This window comes from Miscanthus floridulus, chromosome 9 (assembly GCF_019320115.1).
Source record: "Miscanthus floridulus cultivar M001 chromosome 9, ASM1932011v1, whole genome shotgun sequence".
Taxonomy (NCBI): domain Eukaryota; kingdom Viridiplantae; phylum Streptophyta; class Magnoliopsida; order Poales; family Poaceae; genus Miscanthus; species Miscanthus floridulus.
This window is the reverse complement of record NC_089588.1, coordinates 125,831,908-125,850,335: the sequence shown is the minus strand read 5'-3', so window position 1 is coordinate 125,850,335 and position 18,428 is coordinate 125,831,908. Positions and strand designations below refer to the sequence as shown.

The following is an 18,428-nucleotide window of genomic DNA, read 5'->3' as shown; positions in this document are numbered from 1 at the left end:
CTAAGCAAGTCTCAGAGGACAACACGTTGGGTGAGTGGCAATTAGCCCCAACATGTATCGTCCATATGCAGACCGAAGATTGTAATCATGTTGCTTCATAATCAATAGAAGCTCATTGTCGCAAAAAAAAAACAAGCAAATTCGGGATGTCCATGTGCAAAACCAACATCGGACCGCATAACCAATCCTCTTTGTATCTATTAGTAACTTTTTTTATTTATATATATGATTTAAAGTGAGTACATGAGAATCTCAAAAAAAAAAGCGAGCGCATGAGGTATTCAATTACATAGCAAAGCGCTCCATCTTATTTCACCGACCTCCTAGCTCACATGCTCATGATTCCAGCGTTTCTCCAATCCTCCCATCCCCTCTCATATCCACTGATCACGTCAGCTGCATAAAATATCTCATTTAAGATAACCACTTAGTCTTTGCAACATAATAATCATTATGTTTGGACACTTTTCGATACATATGCGTCGCGGTCATCAGCGGAGGCGTCAACGGGCGTGGAGTCCTCGGATTTCTCCTTGTTTTCCTTCTCGAAATAATCACTAGATTTCTTCTCCTCCTCCTTCTTCTCCTTCTTTTCCTTTTTAAGAGACGTGGCTTCGTCCGCTCCAGATTTCTTCTCCTCCTTCTTAAGATATGCAGATGCATCCGAATCGATGGATTTCTCCTTCTTTTCTTTCTTGGGAGATGTATTGTCCAAATCATCCGACTTGCCCTGCTTTTCTTTCTTTCCAGATGCATGTTTGTCTGAACCACCAGACTTCTTCTCCTTCCTACTGAGAGATGCTTCTTCTTCAGACTTCTTCTTAGAAGATGAAGATGCACCAGAACCATCAGATTTCTCTTTCTTTTCCTTCTTGGAAGATACAGATTCATCCAAATAATCAGATTTCTGCTTTTCTTTCTTATCTACAGACTCATCAGACTTCTCCTTCTTTGCCTTCTTTACCTTCCTAGGAGCAGATTCATCCGAATCATCAGATTTATCTTTCTTTACCTTCGTAGTGGAGGCCGTGTCCGTGTCAGCTTCTTCAATGGGTTTCTTCTGGTCGTAGGTGTTGGCGGTCATCGCTGGTGTGGCTCGCGCGTCCATGGTCTGCTCCATGGGCTTCTCGGTAGCCTTCTCCGGTGGTCCATATCCGCCTGCTTCTTCAACTTTGCTCTCATACTTCTCGTACCGCGAGATGCACACCACCGCCGGGACCAGGGGCACGGTGGCGACGACAGCCAGGACGAGGATGAAGGAGAGGAGTGGCGCCCTCATGGTGGCCCTTGGAAGGAGGGTGGAGAGGTGGTGGCCAAAAGTTTGGACGGGAGGTTGAAAACGAGAGGAGGGATATATTTGAATCCGGAGGGAAAGTCTGCCATTGGCCGCATTTGGCGGGAGGTGGGAGGGCATGCTGCTCTTGGATTTTCCCAGGAAAGCATGCATGAGGCAACGGCAGCCATTAACCTGTAACTAACACACGCCTTTGAAACCACGCGTTTACCGTTAGAATAGGAGAGACAGGAGTAAATAGGCCCGGCTGCAGTTTTCTTTGTATTTGGGTGGCAAATGAGCTGACCAGCGGACATGTGGCCCCAGGAAAAAGCCATTATATTGACACTCAAATTTGCCTCCAGATATATTTTACATGAGTATCAGATATCCCCATTACAAGTTTTGTTTCAACATACAAGTCATCCACATTATCTCTCACTAATAACCATGTCATCCTGATCCTACTAACTTTCAACCTCTTTATGCAAGCTATTCAAGCTGTTGAAACTAGCGGTTTCAAACAACGTGGAAGAGACCGAGGCCTCCGCCCGTCTGACGTCGCCCTTGGGCGGAGGCTCGGGATAGGAACGGTAAGGGGGAGAGTGGTGAGTAAGGGAATGACACGGAAAGCTATGGTTTCATTAATTCGTGCACCAACCAACCTGCACGGCTATAAGTGTCCTCTATTTATAGCACTCAACTACTACATAACAGAATTTATTACAATGCCGCTCAACTGCTACAGTACATTCCTGAAATATTCTGCCGCTAGCCTCTTGTTCGCGAGGCAATCCTGCCATACCGTCTTCAAGTGATGGGCTTCCATGAGCAGCCGGCCCACTATACCTCGGTCTTCGGCCGAAAGGCCAGGGTCCCCGGCGCTGGCCTTCATCTCCATGGGCGCGCCGCTGCCTCGGCGGGTCTCCGCCGGACGGTCGGAGACATTACCAGTGGGTCTCCGCCCGGCCACACGGGGGCCATGGTTCTCGCAGCTAGCCTCCGCCTTCAGGGGCGTGTCGTCGCCTTGGAGAGTCTCTGCCGGTCCGGGCGGAGACATCATCCGCAGGTCTCCGCCCGGCCGCGCAGGGGCCATGCTGGCGCGTTTGCGCGGACCGCGAGCGCCTGCGCTTGAGTACCTGCACATACTTAGGTAAGATCGTTTGTTTGATTAGTTTAGAGATAAGGCGGCCTCCGCCCGTATTACCGGAGACGCCCGCCTGAGCGGTCGGCGGCATGCGTGCCTGGCCTTGGCGGAGTCCGCGATGGAAAGGAGATTCAGCACCCTTCGAGCATAGCCGGAAAAGTTCCTTTAGATAGCGCCGGGTCTCCGCCCTAAGACGGTCGAAGACGCCTTGGCGACACCTCGCTGTCGGGGGCCTTCGCCACCCGCCAAAGCCATGTTACAACACAAGCATGCATATATATATTGCTTTTTCTTTTGTCATTGCATCACCTTATAATTTGATCTAATTCTATTAGCTTTTTATTGGATTCTTTGATTGCATTGCATGATTTTGATAAGAATGGACGTAAAAACATGTAGGATTAACTGATACATAAAACGGTACGGTTTTCTCTAAATAAGTCTAGTGGCAACATGTGGGGTATCCTTCTAGTTTATACAGTTTTACCTTCACATGTTGCACAAAACACATCCCACTTCATATATATAGTTTCCTATTTAGTCATACTCTTATGTGGAGATAGTGACAACTTCATTTGGTATGAGCATACACATGTTGGCGCGCGCGTGGAGTAATAAATAACTCAATATGGTGGGCAGAAATGTTGTTGTATAGTCCTATGTACTTTTAGAATATAAATTATTTTAATTCTACATGAGATTTTGTTTATTATACATCTGACTTGTTCATAGGATGGCCAGAGGCTGTTGAACACTACCGGACTCCTTGAGTTTGCCGAGTGCCCGAAACACTCGGCAAATAGTTCGCCGAGTGTAACACTCGGCGAACAGCACTCGCCAAAAAAAATGACGGCAAAGCCAACTTTGCCGAGTGTCTTTTATCGGGCACTCGGCAAAGCCTTTGCCGAGTGCCCGACACTCGGCAAAGTTGAAATCGAAAAAAAAACCCGAAAAAAATAGGAATTTTTACCCAAAAAAAATAGAATTTTTTTTATCGATGGAGGCCCCCACCGGCCAGCGCCCACCCATCTACGACATTTTTCGCGTGAATTTCATGGCTACGTGGCCGACGCGATTCGAACCCGAGACCTCTCGCTGTGCACGTACATCCTCAACCGCTACACCACACTCTCACTTGTGTCTGGATTTCGTTTTAGTTCCCAATATATTATACTAAACCGAGTGTAAATTGCATGTTTGAGGCCCTAAACGAATTCAAATAAAAAAAGTTGTAAACTACAAAGTTTCATAACTTTTCGAGATCTACACTTTTAGTTTAGGAAGTTTTTCCATCCGAGGTCGTTTACAAAATTTGAATTTTAAAATTTTGAAATTCAAACACAATTTTGCATGACAAGATGTTTTCAAATAAAAAAGTTGTAAACTACAAAGTTTCATAACTTTTTGAGATCTACACTTTTAGTTTAGGAAGTTTTTCCATCCGAGGTCGTTTACAAAATTTGAATTTTAAAATTTTGAAATTCAAACACAGTTTTGCATGACAAGATGTTTTCAAATCAAAAAGTTGTAAACTACAAAGTTTTATAACTTTTCGAGATCTACACTTTTAGTTTAGGAAGTTTTTCCAACCGAGGTAGTTTACAAAATTTGAATTTTAAAATTTTGAAATTCAAACACAGTTTTGCATGACAAGATGTTTTCAAATCAAAAAGTTGTCAACTACAATGTTTCATAACTTTTCGAGATCTATAAAGTTTATTTTGGTTGTTTGGTCATCTGTTCATCCGACATGGTCGTTCTAACATTGTTCACAAATCTTATATATCTCTCTTGTAGTTTCATAAACTACAAGAGAGATATGTTAGATTTGTGAACAAATTTATTTTCACTTTGTCGTATGAAGAAAAGATCAAAACAAACATTGTACATCTTGATGAGTTATACAACTTTGTAGTTGAAAACTTTTTCATTTGAATTAATTTACTGCTTCAAAATGTGCTTTGAAATTTTCTTTGCCGAGTGTAAAAAAAATAACACTCGGCAAAGAAGCTCTTTGCCGAGTGTCAAAAAAAACACTCGGCAAAGAAGCTCTTTGCCGAGTGTCATAAAAAAACACTCGGCAAAGAGACTCTTTACCGAGTGTTAAAAAAAACACTCGGCAAATAGCCTCTTTGCCGAGTGTCAAAAAAAAACACTCGGCAAAGGCGTCTTTGCCGAGTGCCCGAAAAATAACACTCGGCGAACCACCTGGCACTCGGCAAAGAGCCAGTCTCCGGTAGTGGAAGGACTTCTCCATCCATCTACTGACTTATGATGGGATGGGAATTCCAAGAGATTCTTAACTCCTGCAGGAGTAAAAAGTATCTTAAGCGTATCACGGGCAAGACGTCATATACTAAAGTCTTAATGAGCACGGTTCAGATGGTAAAAATTTTTGTTGCTTGAATTTCACATAAAAAATGGGACTTGCTAGCGCTCGGACGTTCGATCCAGAGTGCTAGCGTCGGACGGTGCCATGCGCGCAAGAGAAATGGAGCATGCGCCACCTGTTTTTAGCGCGCCTCACCGCATGGGTCACCACGTCTGCGCTCGGTTTCTCACGCAGCTGTCTGCGCCCCCTCAGCGGCGCCCCAATAGTGGGCCCACGCCGCTCGGATCTCAACCACGCTGCCAGACCGCACGCGGGGACAGCTCGCGCCCCTCCGCTTCTCAAGCTCCCACTCAGTTTCTCACGCGCCCGTCTGCACCCGCTCGGCGGCGCCCTAGCAGCTGCGGCAGGTGGGTCTTATTGTAACATGTGCAACACCGATCCACATTTGAAACATCCAGATGAGATACTTGCAACATATGTTCGAAATTGCCCAAACACCGCAACATATATCTGAAACACTTAAAAGCCATTGCAAACATATACAGCATCCGAGATGAAACACTAGCAACATACGTATGAAACATCTAAAACACTTGAAACATACGCTTAAAATATGCATGTATTTGCAATATCCAGATCTACTTTTGTAATATCCAGATAAAACACTTGCAACATACATTTGATACAGATGAAACATTTGGGACATACACTAAACATTCGTACATAGCCATTACAATATGTGCAATATCCCGATCTACTTTTACAATATCCCGATCTACTTTTGCAATATCCCAATTTACTTTTGCAACATCGATATAAAATCATGTAGCTCATAGTTCAGCTAAGCAAGTCTCAGAGGACAACACGTTGGGTGAGTGGCAATTAGCCCCAACATGTATCGTCCATATGCAGACTGAAGATTGTAATCATGTTGCTTCATAATCAATAGAAGCTCATTGTCGCAAAAAAAAAAAGCAAAGTCGGGATGTCCATGTCCAAAACCAACATCGGACCGCATAACCAATCCTCTTCGTATCTATTAGTCACTTTTTTTATTTATATATATGATTTAAAGTGAGTACATGAGAATCTCAAAAAAAAAAAGTGAGTGCATGAGGTATTCAATTACATAGCAAAGCGCTCCGTCTTATTTCACTGACCTCCTAGCTTACATGTTCATGATTCCAGCGTTTCTCCAATCCTCCCATCCCCTCTCATATCCACTGATCACGTCAGCTGCATAAAATATCTCATTTAAGATAACCACTTAGTCTTTGCAACATTATAATCATTATGTTTAGACACTTTTCGATACATATGCGCCGCGGTAATCAGCGGAGGCGTCAACGGCCGTGGAGTCCTTCTCGGATTTCTCCTTGTTTTCCTTCTCGAAATAATCACTAGATTTCTTCTCCTCCTCCTTCTTCTCCTTCTTTTCCTTTTTAAGAGACGTGGCTTCGTCCGCGCCAGATTTCTTCTCCTCCTTCTTAAGATATGCAGATGCATCCGAATCGATGGATTTCTCCTTCTTTTCTTTCTTGGGAGATGTATTGTCCAAATCATCCGACTTGCCCTGCTTTTCTTTCTTTCCAGATGCATGTTTGTCTGAACCACCAGACTTCTTTTCCTTCTTACTGAGAGATGCTTCTTCTTCAGACTTCTTCTTAGAAGATGAAGATGCACCAGAACCATCAGATTTCTCCTTCTTTTCCTTCTTGGAAGATACAGATTCGTCCAAATAATCAGATTTCTGCTTTTCCTTCTTATCTACAGACTCATCAGACTTCTCCTTCTTTGCCTTCTTTACCTTCCTAGGAGCAGATTCATCCGAATCATCAGATTTCTCTTTCTTTACCTTCGTAGTGGAGGCCGTGGCCGTGTCAGCTTCTTCAATGGGTTTCTTCTGGTCGTAGGTGTTGGCGGTCATCGCTGGTGTGGCTCGCGCGTCCATGGTCTGCTCCATGGGCTTCTCGGTAGCCTTCTCCGGTGGTCCATATCCGCCTGCTTCTTCAAGTTTGCTCTCGTACTTCTCGTACCGCGAGATGCACACCACCGCCGGGACCAGGGGCACGGTGGCGACGACAGCCAGGACGAGGATGAAGGAGAGGAGAGGCGCCCTCATGGTGGCCCTTGGAAGGAGGGTGGAGAGGTGGTGGCCAAAAGTTTGGACGGGAGGTTGAAAACGAGAGGAGGGATATATTTGAATCCGGAGGGAAAGTCTGCAATTGGCCGCATTTGGCGGGAGGTGGGAGGGCATGCTGCCCTTGGATTTTCCCGGGAAAGCATGAGGCAACGGAAGCCATTAACCTGAAACTAACACACGCCTTTGAAACCACGCGTTTACCGTGAGAATAGGAGAGAAAGGAGTAAATAGGTCCGGCTACAGTTTTCTTTGTATTTGGGTGGCAAATGAGCTGTCCAGCGGACATGTGGCCCCAGGAAAAAGCCATTATATTGACACTCAAATTTGCCTCCAGATATATTTTACGAGAGTATCAGATATCCCTATCCCCGTTACCAGTTCTGTTTCAACATGCAAGTCATCCACATCATCTCACGCTAATAACCAAATCATCTTGATCCTTCTAACTTTCAACATCTTTATGCAAGCTATTCACGCATGCATATATATATTGCTTTTTGTTTTGTCATTGCATCACCTTATAATTTGATCTAATTCTATTAGCTTTTTATTGGATTCTTTGATTGCATTGCACGATTTTGATAAGAATGGACGTAAAAACATGTAGGTTTAACTCATACATAAAACGGTACGGTTTTATCTCTAAATAAGTCTAGTGGCAACATGTGGGGTATCCTTATAGTTTATACAGTTTTACCTTCACATGTTGCACAAAACACATCCCACTTCATATATATAGTTTCCTATTTAGTCATACTCTTATGTGGAGATAGTGACAACTTCATTTGGTATGAGCATACACATGCTGGTGCGCGCGTGGAGTAATAAATAACTCAATATGGTGGGCAGAAATGTTGTTGTATAGTCCTATGTGCGCGGGGACCGCTCGCGCCCCCTCCTCTTCTCATGCTCCCGCTCGGTTTCTCACGCGCCCTCTGCACCCACTCGGCGGCGCCCTAGCAGCTGCAGCAGGTGGCTGCGGCAGGTGGGTCCTATTGCAACATGTGCAATACCGATCTACTTTTAAAATATCCAGATGAGATACTTGCAACATACGTTCGAAATTGCCAAAACGCTTGCAACATACATCTGAAACACTTAAAAGCCATTGCAAACATATACAGCATCCAGGATGAAACACTTGCAACATACGTAAGAAACATCTGAAACACTTGAAACATACGCTTGAAACATACTTGTATTTGCAATATCCAGATCTACTTTTGCAATATCCACATAAAACACTTGCAACATACATCTGATACAGATGAAACATTTGGTACATACACTTGAAACATTCGTACATAGCCATTACAACATGTGCAATATCCCGATCTACTTTTGTAACATCCTAATCTACTTTTGCAACATCGATATAACACTTGCAACGTACCTCTGAAATACCTAAAATATATGTTGTTGCAAGATGAGCTTTCAACGCAAATATCTCCTTGCTGCTTCGGCGAATGGAGGCACGTCGGCGTGTAAAGGTCACTGGTGTGCTCGCTGGCAACGTGGAGCTGGGCGGCGGCACACAGAGGTGGGGTCGGATTGACACGGGTGGCAGTGGCGCAGAGGGTGGGTGGGTGGCGCGTGGCGGTCACTGGTGTGCTCATCGGCGCCGATGGCTCGCCAGCAACGCAGAGCTGGGCGGCGGCACACAGAGGGCAGGGTGGGGTGGCATGGACAGCGATGGCGTAGAGAGCAGGCGGGTGGCGCATGAAGGTCACCGGTGTGCTTGTCGGCGTCGTAGAGCTCACCGGCAACGCGGAGCTGGGCGGCGGCGCACAAAGGGCGGGTCGGGGGCATGGGTAGTGGTGGCGAGAGGGCTAGTGGGAGCAGCAGCAGTGGCATAGAGAGTGGGTGGAGCGTCGGGACAATCAGACGCCCTGACTCTAGCATTTCCTTTAAAAAATTGAAGTATGTGCTTCAGTGCTAATTGTGACTTGCTACTTCATTAAAATTCATATAATAGTGACAGTTACCAACAGTATATTGCAAACATCATACTCTCTCTGTCTCTAAATAAATAGATTCATAGAATTGTCTTCCGCCAAACTTTTTAAACTTTAACCGAATTTCTAGAAAAAAAAACCGTTAAGATTTATAATATCATTAGATTTACCATAGAATATATTTTCATAAGATTCTAATTTTATGCCATAGATGTTCTTTTCTATTAAGTTTGACTGGCATGAATTCTAGCAATTGATTTATGGACTGAGGGAGTACTCGAGACTCGAAACATACGCGCAAAACACAATTATTATGGTCTTTCTTTTATTCCCGTTCCAACAACACACTGATATTTTTCTAGGCCATTGAAAATTCTTGATCCTTTATGCACAATTCCACCTAGTATAGAATAGACAAAAATAGATACTAAATAAAACAAATAAAAAGGAAGCAAACTAAAGAGAACAATCGGCTACCAATAATCATGGTCGAATCGGCGATATCGATCCGGGCAGTTGGGGACTTCCGGGCGACTGACGATGATCGGTGGATCGGAGGCTCCGGTCAGCGGCTCTAGCGGCGGCTGAGGCGCGTCCGGCGCTGGTTCGTCGAACTCGAGGTGCATGAGGAGGCGCTCGGTTTGGTTTTCGAGCGTGGCTATGCGCGCGCTGGAGGCCATCGCGCTGCAGCCGCTTGGCGTAGGCAGGGTCCTCCCAGTAGTTGCACTTGAACATCTTGTCGTTCTCCCGGCAGCCAACCTCGACATCAGACTCGTCGTCCTCGTACTTCCTCTTCCCTAGGATGACCACCTGTAGATGGTGATGGTGATGGTGCCGCTGTTTCTTCACCTCCTCCCTCGTCTCATCTGTGGTTGTTGGCCTTTTCTTCCTCGTCGTCCTCCCGCACTACTACATAATGGGTTTGTAGGGGCGGCTCAAGACTATTTATAGGGGCGGTTTGGCCAGCTGCCCCTACCACACCGTCTCTACAAATCATGCATTTGTAGGGGCGGTTCCTAGACCGCTCCTACAAATCGATTTGTAGGGGTGGCTATAGTACCAGTCGCCCCTATAATACCTATTTGTAGGGGCGGTTCAATCAAGAACCGTCCCTACAGTACGTTTTCCTGCAAAAAAAATTCAAATTTACAATTCAAATTCGACCAGAACTGCCCTGTTTGTTTCCGCGTATTCCCGCGTTCGCATTGCGAGTGAGCGATCAACGTTCCGAACCGCGTTCGCTTACTATAACACAACATACTTTTGCCGACACTTTCTATTGTAGGCAAAGGGCACCTTTGCCGACAGATAACCTCCCGCGAAAAGTTTTGCCGACAGTTTAGAAACAGTCGCGCTAGAAGCCGTCGGCGAAACTTTTGCCGACAGTTAACAGAATCCCCGACACTTTATGTGTAGGCAAACGGTCTACCTACGCCGACAGTTGAAACCTTTGCCGACAGTTAACCCTTTGCCGGCAGTTAAGACCTACGCCGACAGTTAAGACTTTTGCCGACAGTTTGTATGTTGGCCAAACCATTTCCAAGGTATTTTACAAACCATACCCTACCAAAAAAAACTATCGACAAAACTGCATAGATATAATTACAATTAAAATAATTTGACAAATCCACTTTTGCTCATATAGAAGGCATCACATTGAACAAATTCACTTGATTTTTGTATAAATAATATATTAGATCTTCCATACATACACCAACTTGATATATATATATAGTTTTAACATGCATACAGTTGCCAGCCAAAAGATTACAGAAGCAATCCAGCACCCATCAAAACGATACTAAAAAAGACTGAATTCTGACAGACATCAACAACATCCTGAACTTCTGGGGACTGCATCTAAGTGGACACAATCCTCCTCCACCCGCCTCATGAGTCATCACCTCTAAGCTGCGTCTTCATCATGTTCAGTTACATCAGTATCTTGCAGAAGGAGTTGATTCACCTATCGCGCGGTCTGAGACGCCAAGACTTCTTTCGCCATGCGCAGCATCCTATTGGCACCTTCCACCAACTGGTCCTGATCCATTTCAGTGACCAAAATTTCATTAGCGCATATGCATGGCAGATTATCTCTAAAGGATTTTTGATCAATTTCTTTTCAAAACATGCTTTGTTCCTACTCTTCCAAATGGCCCAACAGATAGCGCCAACACCCCATGAGAAGGGTAAATGAACTAAATTACAAACAGCTTAGAGTATCTGTTGTTACAGCAACATACCGCCTTTGCCTTCTTGTACTCAAAGACAGCCCTGTGTGAAGCGTATGTGAACTTGGTGCTTGGGCCAAGCTCAGGGACAATAAAGTGGCTGCAAAGAATAAGGTAATAAAAACGTATAACAATAGAGCATTTAAAAATAACTTAGAACTGCATGGTGTTCTTGATGGAACCAAATACTGTAGATGGCAACAATATATAAAAATGGGTTCACCGTTCATTCCCAAGGACATAAAACTGGTGCTGCAGGCATCCTCTCCTGATGGCCTTTTGCAGGAATACCAGGACTTCAATTGCTTATCAACAATCGTAATTAACTTTTGTGTTAAAGCAATGGCAGCTCCCTGGTCACACACTAGATTTCTGTTACATGGAGCACATGTGGCAAAGATAACAGTAGACAGATGTTACAATTACCTGCCAAAAGGAGTAGCAACCGTCAACCAATTTATTAGTTCATCCTTGAAATCCGCATTCCACTCCTTGACGAAAAGCCACCCAACCCTAAATGGTGAAGATGTCAGCAACAACACCAAATGGTATTGTAATAAAAACAAATGTTGCATCAGCCAAACACACAAGTATCGACTACTTGTCATGCACTTTCACCAAAGGACCTAAAAGAACAACTTCATGGTCTGATACACAAAACACATCATAATTATAGAAGTAAATTAAATAAACTAAGGGAGGAAGAGGTTGTCTTACGATCAAGCTAGGCAAGTCAACTTTCTCTGCCTCATTAAGCAGGATCAAAGCAGCCAATCCACAGAACGTATACCTTATGAAAGCAACTTTTGTTAATGTTCTTAACATATAAATTTGGAACATTACAGAAATCCTGAGAAACATACCCACCATGTGCTTCAGCATAAGGCTCCCCAGCAATACCACCTTCATAAGTTTGACAACTGCAGTCATATAGTATATCAATTGAGCAACATTCTAGAAAAGAACTGTGACCAAGCAACAATTTTTGCAACTGAAAAAAATGCATTTATATAACACAAACAAAACCTTGCTATGAAGTCACCAACGCCTTTTGCCAGTTCAACATCAAGAATATTCACAAGGCTGGCAACCTAAGGTCAACATCAGGAAATATCAAGTAACTATAGAAAAATCGTGAAGGACTGTCGATGCGGGACCCATGGGGTTTCCCACGGAGAAGAGAGAAGAAGACCTAGTCCAACTAGGATTCCCTACATGTAATCCTACTAGGACTAGTTACACATAATCCTACTAGGATCTCTACTTTGTAACCGACTAGGACTCCCGCCTCTCCTGGACTATATAAAGGAGGGCAGGGGTCCCTAGATCGGCACCGACACACATAGCCGACAGAACTCACAACCACAACATACCTCGCAACACAACAAATAGCGCAGGGCGCAATATACTATCCACACCAGACTGGACGTAGGGCGCCGTGACTTTCCGGCGTGCCGAACCAGTATAAATCGTTGTCTCCCTGCGTTTACCACCGAGTTCCTGCATACGCCGATACCCCTCCGAACAAATCACCGCCCCGGGTACTCCCGTGGCGGGTTGTCGGTGGTAAAACATCGACAATCAAGATTCGTTGCAGCACTCGTCGGCCCTGGTCGACAACTCGCCGTTCTCACGGTCATCATCAGCGTTGTTCGTGGTAATTCGGATTATCACAACAATGATAATCTCCTAGGGAACGCGATGTCTCGTCACGTCTCTCGACTAGCAACAGGACGCCAGAAGTCATGCGGGATGACGACGGCCCTATCCTACTCGAGTTCCAAGCCTCAGCGGCAGTACCGAACAGTATCTGTGCAACCGTCGCCTCCGCGGGTCCAGAGTCTCTGCACAGCACGCCGCAGTCCATCCGAGTCCAATGCATCTCTTAGAAAGCCAGATTTGGATCGGCCAGCATCAACTACGGCAAGAAGTCCTGGCGCTATCCACTTGGATACGAACTCTACTCGGATACGACATGCAAGATAATTCCAAAAATCAACGTATTCATGAAGCTCGAGTGCATGCATATGGGCATCAGGCATACACGTACCATTAAGGCATGTCAGATGACGCAAACAAGCTAGCAATCGAAGCTATTTGCATGCACATATGCACCGGATCATACAAGCAACTATCTCACACCGCCGAGTTCAACTATTGGATGGTGCCTGACTCTAATAACCGACTAGTTGGCTGCGGTGACCGACTACTCCGCTACTCCGACTACTCTGCTGCGCCGACTACCCCTGTTCCACTACGGCTCCGCGTACCCATTCGATTGCATCAAGCCGTCCAAGCTGTCCGTCTGCTGTTCAGGCTGTCCGGCTACTTTAAGATTGTCCGACTACATCGGCGACTACATCAACTCCGTCCGAGTGCACGAGGTTTCGGGTACTCGATGATGGCTTCTGGGTACTTGATGACGGCTTTCCGAGTACTCGGCGATACGTTTCGGATGCTCGACGAGCCAATCAGCTGGCTGATTTACTTCACCAACATCGGCTACTACGACGCGCCGATCACAACTCGGCCATGAACCAAGCTAAGTGACGCTTTTAATTTTTAAAATACATTTCGGATATTATTCGTATGCCTCTGTGGCCATATCACCTTCCCTTAACGGCTGTTAATTTACTCGGATAGTAAGCCTTAATTCGTGAAGCTTGTTTTCTCGAATGGATGGTCACGTCAAAGAACCTCTGAACCATACGCGAGATTCAAGTGCTTAAACGTAACAGGCTACTACCCAGGAAATTAACCGACCTAGCAAGGGAAGACACAAAAAAATCATCATGCGAGCAAACATAATGCTCTAAGTCTTCTCTTAACGGTAGCTAAAGTCCTCAGGTAGAACGTGCCTTAATCCGTGAAGCTTGTTTTCTCGAATGGATGGTCACGTCAATGGACCTCTGAACCATACGGATGGTCACGTCAAAGAACCTCTGAACCATACGGATGGTCACGTCAAAGAACCTCTGAACCATACGCGAGATTCAAGTGCTTAAACGTAACAGGACACTACCTGAGGAATTTGCATGGCCTAGCAAGAGCAAGATGTGAAAAAAGTTTATATGCATTTTATGATGCCAGGGCCCGCCCCTGATTAATTATTCAAATATGGGACATGCTCCCGACTTCATATCCGGAATGTCATTTACAACGTATTTTTATGTTTAACATGCAGGGGAGCTACATCTGTACCATGAGATCAGGAAAAACATGCTCCTGAGAGCTAGTCCAGAAATAACCCAGATCGATCAGAAAACAACCCCGAAGAGATGCTGCAAGTACCAAGACAAATTCAGAAAGAACTCGGATTGATCAGAAAACAACCCGGACAAGGTACATACAAGTTCAGAAAGAACCCGGATCGATTAGAAAACAACCCCGAAGAGGTGCTGCAAGTACCAAGACAAATTCAGAAAGAACCCGGATTGATCAGAAAACAACCCGGACAAGGTACATACAAGTTCAGAAAGAACCTGGATCGATCAGAAAACAACCCCGAAGAGGTGCTGCAAGTACCAAGACAAATTCAGAAAGAACCCGGATTGATCAGAAAACAACCCGGACAAGGTACATATAAGTTCCGAAAGAACCTGGATCGATCAGAAAATAACCCCGAAGAGGTGCTGCAAGTACCAAGATAAATTCAGAAAGAACCCGGATTGATCAGAAAACAACCCGAATAAGGTACAGACAAGTTCAGAAAGAACCTGCCTGGAAGAGGTACATCAAGAACCAGAGAAGTCTAGAAACGACCTGGATGAATAAAAACAACTCGGAAGAGCATCATGGCTTAGTCAAACACTAAGCTCGGGGGCTCAGCATTCGCTTCAACTACGCCCAGGGGCTCGAATTCAAGGATGAAAGACCAAGAATACAAGTACTCAAGACTACAACAAAGACAACACATCAAGACCCTTCATCCGATTTCTATTCTAAAGAAAAGTACTCGGAGAAGGCTCGGAGGCTGCGGGATACATAACCCCAAAATTTTTTTTGAAGACAAGAATCTGGACCCTCCAACTTTTGCAAGCAAAAGCAAGAGGCTCGGGGGCTACACTCAGTGAGTGCAATTTTTACGAAAAATTGCACCCAAAAAGAACTCAGAGCAACCAAGAAGACTAAAGGGACCCTCTGGCTTCTTGTCCCAACAAGCAAGTGGCTCGGGGGCTACACTCATTGAGTGCACTTTTATCCAAAAGTGCACATCAGCCGAAGAAAAGACAAAGAAGACCATCTCAAGGTTTCACTTCAGAAGAACCTGGAACGGATTTACAACAACTCAACGAAGACCAAGAAGAACAAGAAGGCTTCTGAAGCTCATCCATGAAATGCTCGGGGGCCTGTCGATGCGGGACCCATGGGGTTTCCCACGGAGAAGAGAGAAGAAGACCTAGTCCAACTAGGATTCCCTACATGTAATCCTACTAGGACTAGTTACACGTAATCCTACTAGGATCTCTACTTTGTAACCGACTAGGACTCCCGCCTCTCCTGGACTATATAAAGGAGGGTAGGGGTCCCTAGATCGGCACCGACACACATAGCCGACAGAACTCACAACCACAACATACCTCGCAACACAACAAATAGCGTAGGGCGCAATATACTATCCACACCAGACTGGACGTAGGGCGCCGTGACTTTCCGGCGTGCCGAACCAGTATAAATCGTTGTCTCCCTGCGTTTACCACCGAGTTCCTGCATACGCCGATACCCCTCCGAACAAATCACCGCCCCGGGTACTCCCGTGGTGGGTTGCCGGTGGTAAAACATCGACAAGGACCACAAGAAACTCACCGATATAGCGGTGTAGGAAGCACGGACATCAATTTCACCACCATCATGCATTCTAGGGCAAAGGAAAAATGAGTGGCAGGCATCACCTCAGAAAGAGCTACAAATGAGAACGTGGTCTCTGTACATTATCCATGCTGATAGGTTGCATACCTGAAAGCACCTGATACATCTTTCATCCGAAACATAAACTTGTACAGGTTGTCCCTGACCAACAAGGTTAACATTATTAACAAAAGAACTCATGTAAAGCAGATCTTGCTTTAGAGCAACCATGAGATTTACCTATTGATTGATGACAGTGCTCTTTCACTCCCTATTGTCACAAGTGTATTTATGGCAGCATAAGTCGTAGCTAGGTGAGGCAACTGCAAAGGACGTGGACAAAAGAATGTCTTAAAAAAACTACAATTTACCCTCTTGAATGACTCAACATAAATGAACTCAAACTAACTTTATAAATCAATAACAAACAAGATTTCTGGTTAAAAACTTATGCTAAATGAATGAGAAGGCTAAATCAAGCACCCAATAATGAGCTTTGCTTTCAAAAAAGATAACCTTGAGTATTCAAATCCAAAGCATAGTGCCCATTGTCACCGGCACGTATTTTGTTTGTTACATGGACATGCTAATATCAATTAAAAATGTTACAATTACAACCGGGTGAGCTAAAGAGGGATTCAAATATTTAATGTGATTGCAACAGCAAACATATATGTCCTTAGTGTTTCATTGGACATATCCAAGACTAATGCATACACCGCATAAATCTAAAATCTTATCTAAAAAAATCAATGCAAATAGCAAAATCAAAGATATTATGCTCAAAAGGTTTTGAGATTGGAGCAACATGTCCAGGTCCACCACTATATCCACCATCTTTATCCTGACATCGAGCTAAGAAGTATATGATATCATTCTCAAGATCATCATCAAGTGCTTCATCCAGCAAAGCAAGTGGATGAACCATCCAGTAGCACAGCCAAGGGCGACTGAAACCAATCACCTGCACAAAGGGGAAAAGGTGGAGGGAGAGAGGATCTGGGGGAGGAGTTAGGAGACCGAGGAGGAGAGGAAGAGGGTGACTTACCGCTAGATTCAGAGGGCGAGGTAAGGCGCCACCGCCGCCAGCGATGATGAGGCCACGCACAGGCTTGGTCGGCCGGCCTGCGTTGGTCGTGGCTCGCGATGCATCCGGCGTCATTGAGATGAGGCAGCTAGGGTTTCGTCGACCATAGTAGCACAGGCGGATCGGTGGAAGGTGGCAGCGGCGGGTGGCACCCACGCCGGTAGCCACCGGCGGGCCCTAGGCGCGTCACCGAGGAGGGGGCGCTGTCGGCCGTGGCCGGGGCGGCCACCCTCCACACCGGCGCAACACCCGGCGGGGGGCGCTATCGGCCCGCGTGGCCACGAGGCGTGAGGAGGGCATGGAGGAGGAGGAGGAGGAGGAGGAGGGCAGCCACCACCGCGTCGAGGGTCGGCACTGCCGAGGTGTGGTGGCGCCGCTGTGGCCGCGTCGGGAGGGGAGGGAGAGAGCACTACGGGAGAGGAAGAGACGGAAAGGGGGGAGAGAGAGAGGAGGGGAGGAGATATTTTTACCCAGCGCGGGTACTCCTTCGCCGACACTTGTACAGTTGCCCTGTATAGGCTACGCCGACACTTTCTAGGTCTTCTATTTTTTGCCGACACTTTTTCTGTCAGCAGAGAAACACCGACAGATAATTTGTAGTCTTACAGTCTTATTGTCGACAGATGATTAAACATTAAAACGATATACAATTGCCAACACATAATATGTCGTCCAAACATGCCTTTTGCCAACACATAAGTGTAGGCAAATGTGTGTCATGGTGTAGTGGCTCAACGTCCCGCCGAACGCCCCGCGACCAACGTTCTAAACCGCGTTTGCTCAAGAGTATTATATAAACTACAAGCACAAGAGTATTATATAAACTACAATTACAAGTCCAATTCACAAGAATATATACAATCCATCATTAAATAGACATAATTCACAAGGTAAAACCAATGTCAAATTCCATACACATTGTTATCAACGTCCTAGAGCTAGCCTTTCAGTCTTACGAAGGTGTTGGTACTGAGGATTTCTACCTAAGTTAGACTCTTGGTCATGTTAGGTGCCTTTGACATGTACAATCTGGTCCAATATGAAGTTACAAAGGTCGCCGACGAGCTCTAAGAGTTGGTCATCCTTGTATGGGTCTCTTTTCATTTCTTTCTCTTCTTTCCACTACAAGAGAACAAGTTTCGGTTTAGTATTTCATACCATGTATGAAGTTTTTATACTACGGGTGAAGAGGTTCAAACTTACCCTTAAGGGGTGTCTCCTATAGGCACCGGTGTTACTCATCATAGAACATACATAGTATCCACAATGTACACTCCCAGACTTCTGCTTGGGGCACTGTGTGTTTTGCATATCGAAATATTAAGTAATGCTTTTGACAGCCATGTAATGGAGTACTAAAGAAGTAAGTTATACTTACCACACATAGTGTTTTTATAGCCAGCTTTTCCTTC

General features: G+C 45.2%; 3 protein-coding genes and 1 long non-coding RNA gene across 4 annotated transcripts; all 4 read right to left on the bottom strand.

Annotated features, from left to right (window-relative positions):
• Nucleotides 1-451: 451 nt before the first annotated feature.
• LOC136480855 (uncharacterized) lies at nucleotides 452-1,279 on the bottom strand. The gene has a single exon (XM_066478291.1). It carries the CDS (start codon nucleotides 1,277-1,279, stop codon nucleotides 452-454), a length of 828 nt encoding a protein of 275 aa, XP_066334388.1.
• Nucleotides 1,280-6,049: 4,770 nt separating this feature from the next.
• On the bottom strand, nucleotides 6,050-6,874 carry LOC136480854 (uncharacterized). The gene has a single exon (XM_066478290.1). The coding sequence runs from the start codon at nucleotides 6,872-6,874 to the stop codon at nucleotides 6,050-6,052; it is 825 nt and encodes a 274-aa protein (XP_066334387.1).
• A 4,476-nt stretch (nucleotides 6,875-11,350) lies between these two features.
• LOC136482884 (uncharacterized) lies at nucleotides 11,351-12,173 on the bottom strand. Its single transcript, XR_010765235.1, has 5 exons — nucleotides 12,108-12,173; nucleotides 11,945-12,001; nucleotides 11,799-11,871; nucleotides 11,508-11,594; nucleotides 11,351-11,434 (listed from the first exon to the last, which is right to left on the bottom strand). It is a non-coding gene; the product is annotated as an uncharacterized lncRNA (long non-coding RNA).
• A 2,165-nt stretch (nucleotides 12,174-14,338) lies between these two features.
• LOC136480853 (protein farnesyltransferase subunit beta-like) lies at nucleotides 14,339-16,873 on the bottom strand. Its single transcript, XM_066478289.1, has 5 exons — nucleotides 16,738-16,873; nucleotides 16,170-16,252; nucleotides 16,038-16,091; nucleotides 15,888-15,939; nucleotides 14,339-14,362 (listed from the first exon to the last, which is right to left on the bottom strand). The coding sequence occupies exons 1-5, from the start codon at nucleotides 16,855-16,857 to the stop codon at nucleotides 14,339-14,341; spliced, it is 333 nt and encodes a 110-aa protein (XP_066334386.1). The 5' UTR covers nucleotides 16,858-16,873.
• Nucleotides 16,874-18,428: the final 1,555 nt, after the last annotated feature.

Coding starts and splice junctions, on each gene's coding strand:
- LOC136480855 (XM_066478291.1), bottom strand. CDS start 1,279: ATGAGGGCGCCACTCCTCTCCTTCATCCTCGTCCTGGCTGTCGTCGCC.
- LOC136480854 (XM_066478290.1), bottom strand. CDS start 6,874: ATGAGGGCGCCTCTCCTCTCCTTCATCCTCGTCCTGGCTGTCGTCGCC.
- LOC136480853 (XM_066478289.1), bottom strand. CDS start 16,857: ATGGTTCATCCACTTGCTTTGCTGGATGAAGCACTTGATGATGATCTT. Junction 16,253..16,737: donor ATAGTGGTGGACCTGGACAT/GTTGCTCCAATC, acceptor CGTCCTTTGCAG/TTGCCTCACCTAGCTACGAC. Junction 15,940..16,037: donor GATGTATCAGGTGCTTTCAG/GTATGCAACCTA, acceptor CCTTTGCCCTAG/AATGCATGATGGTGGTGAAA.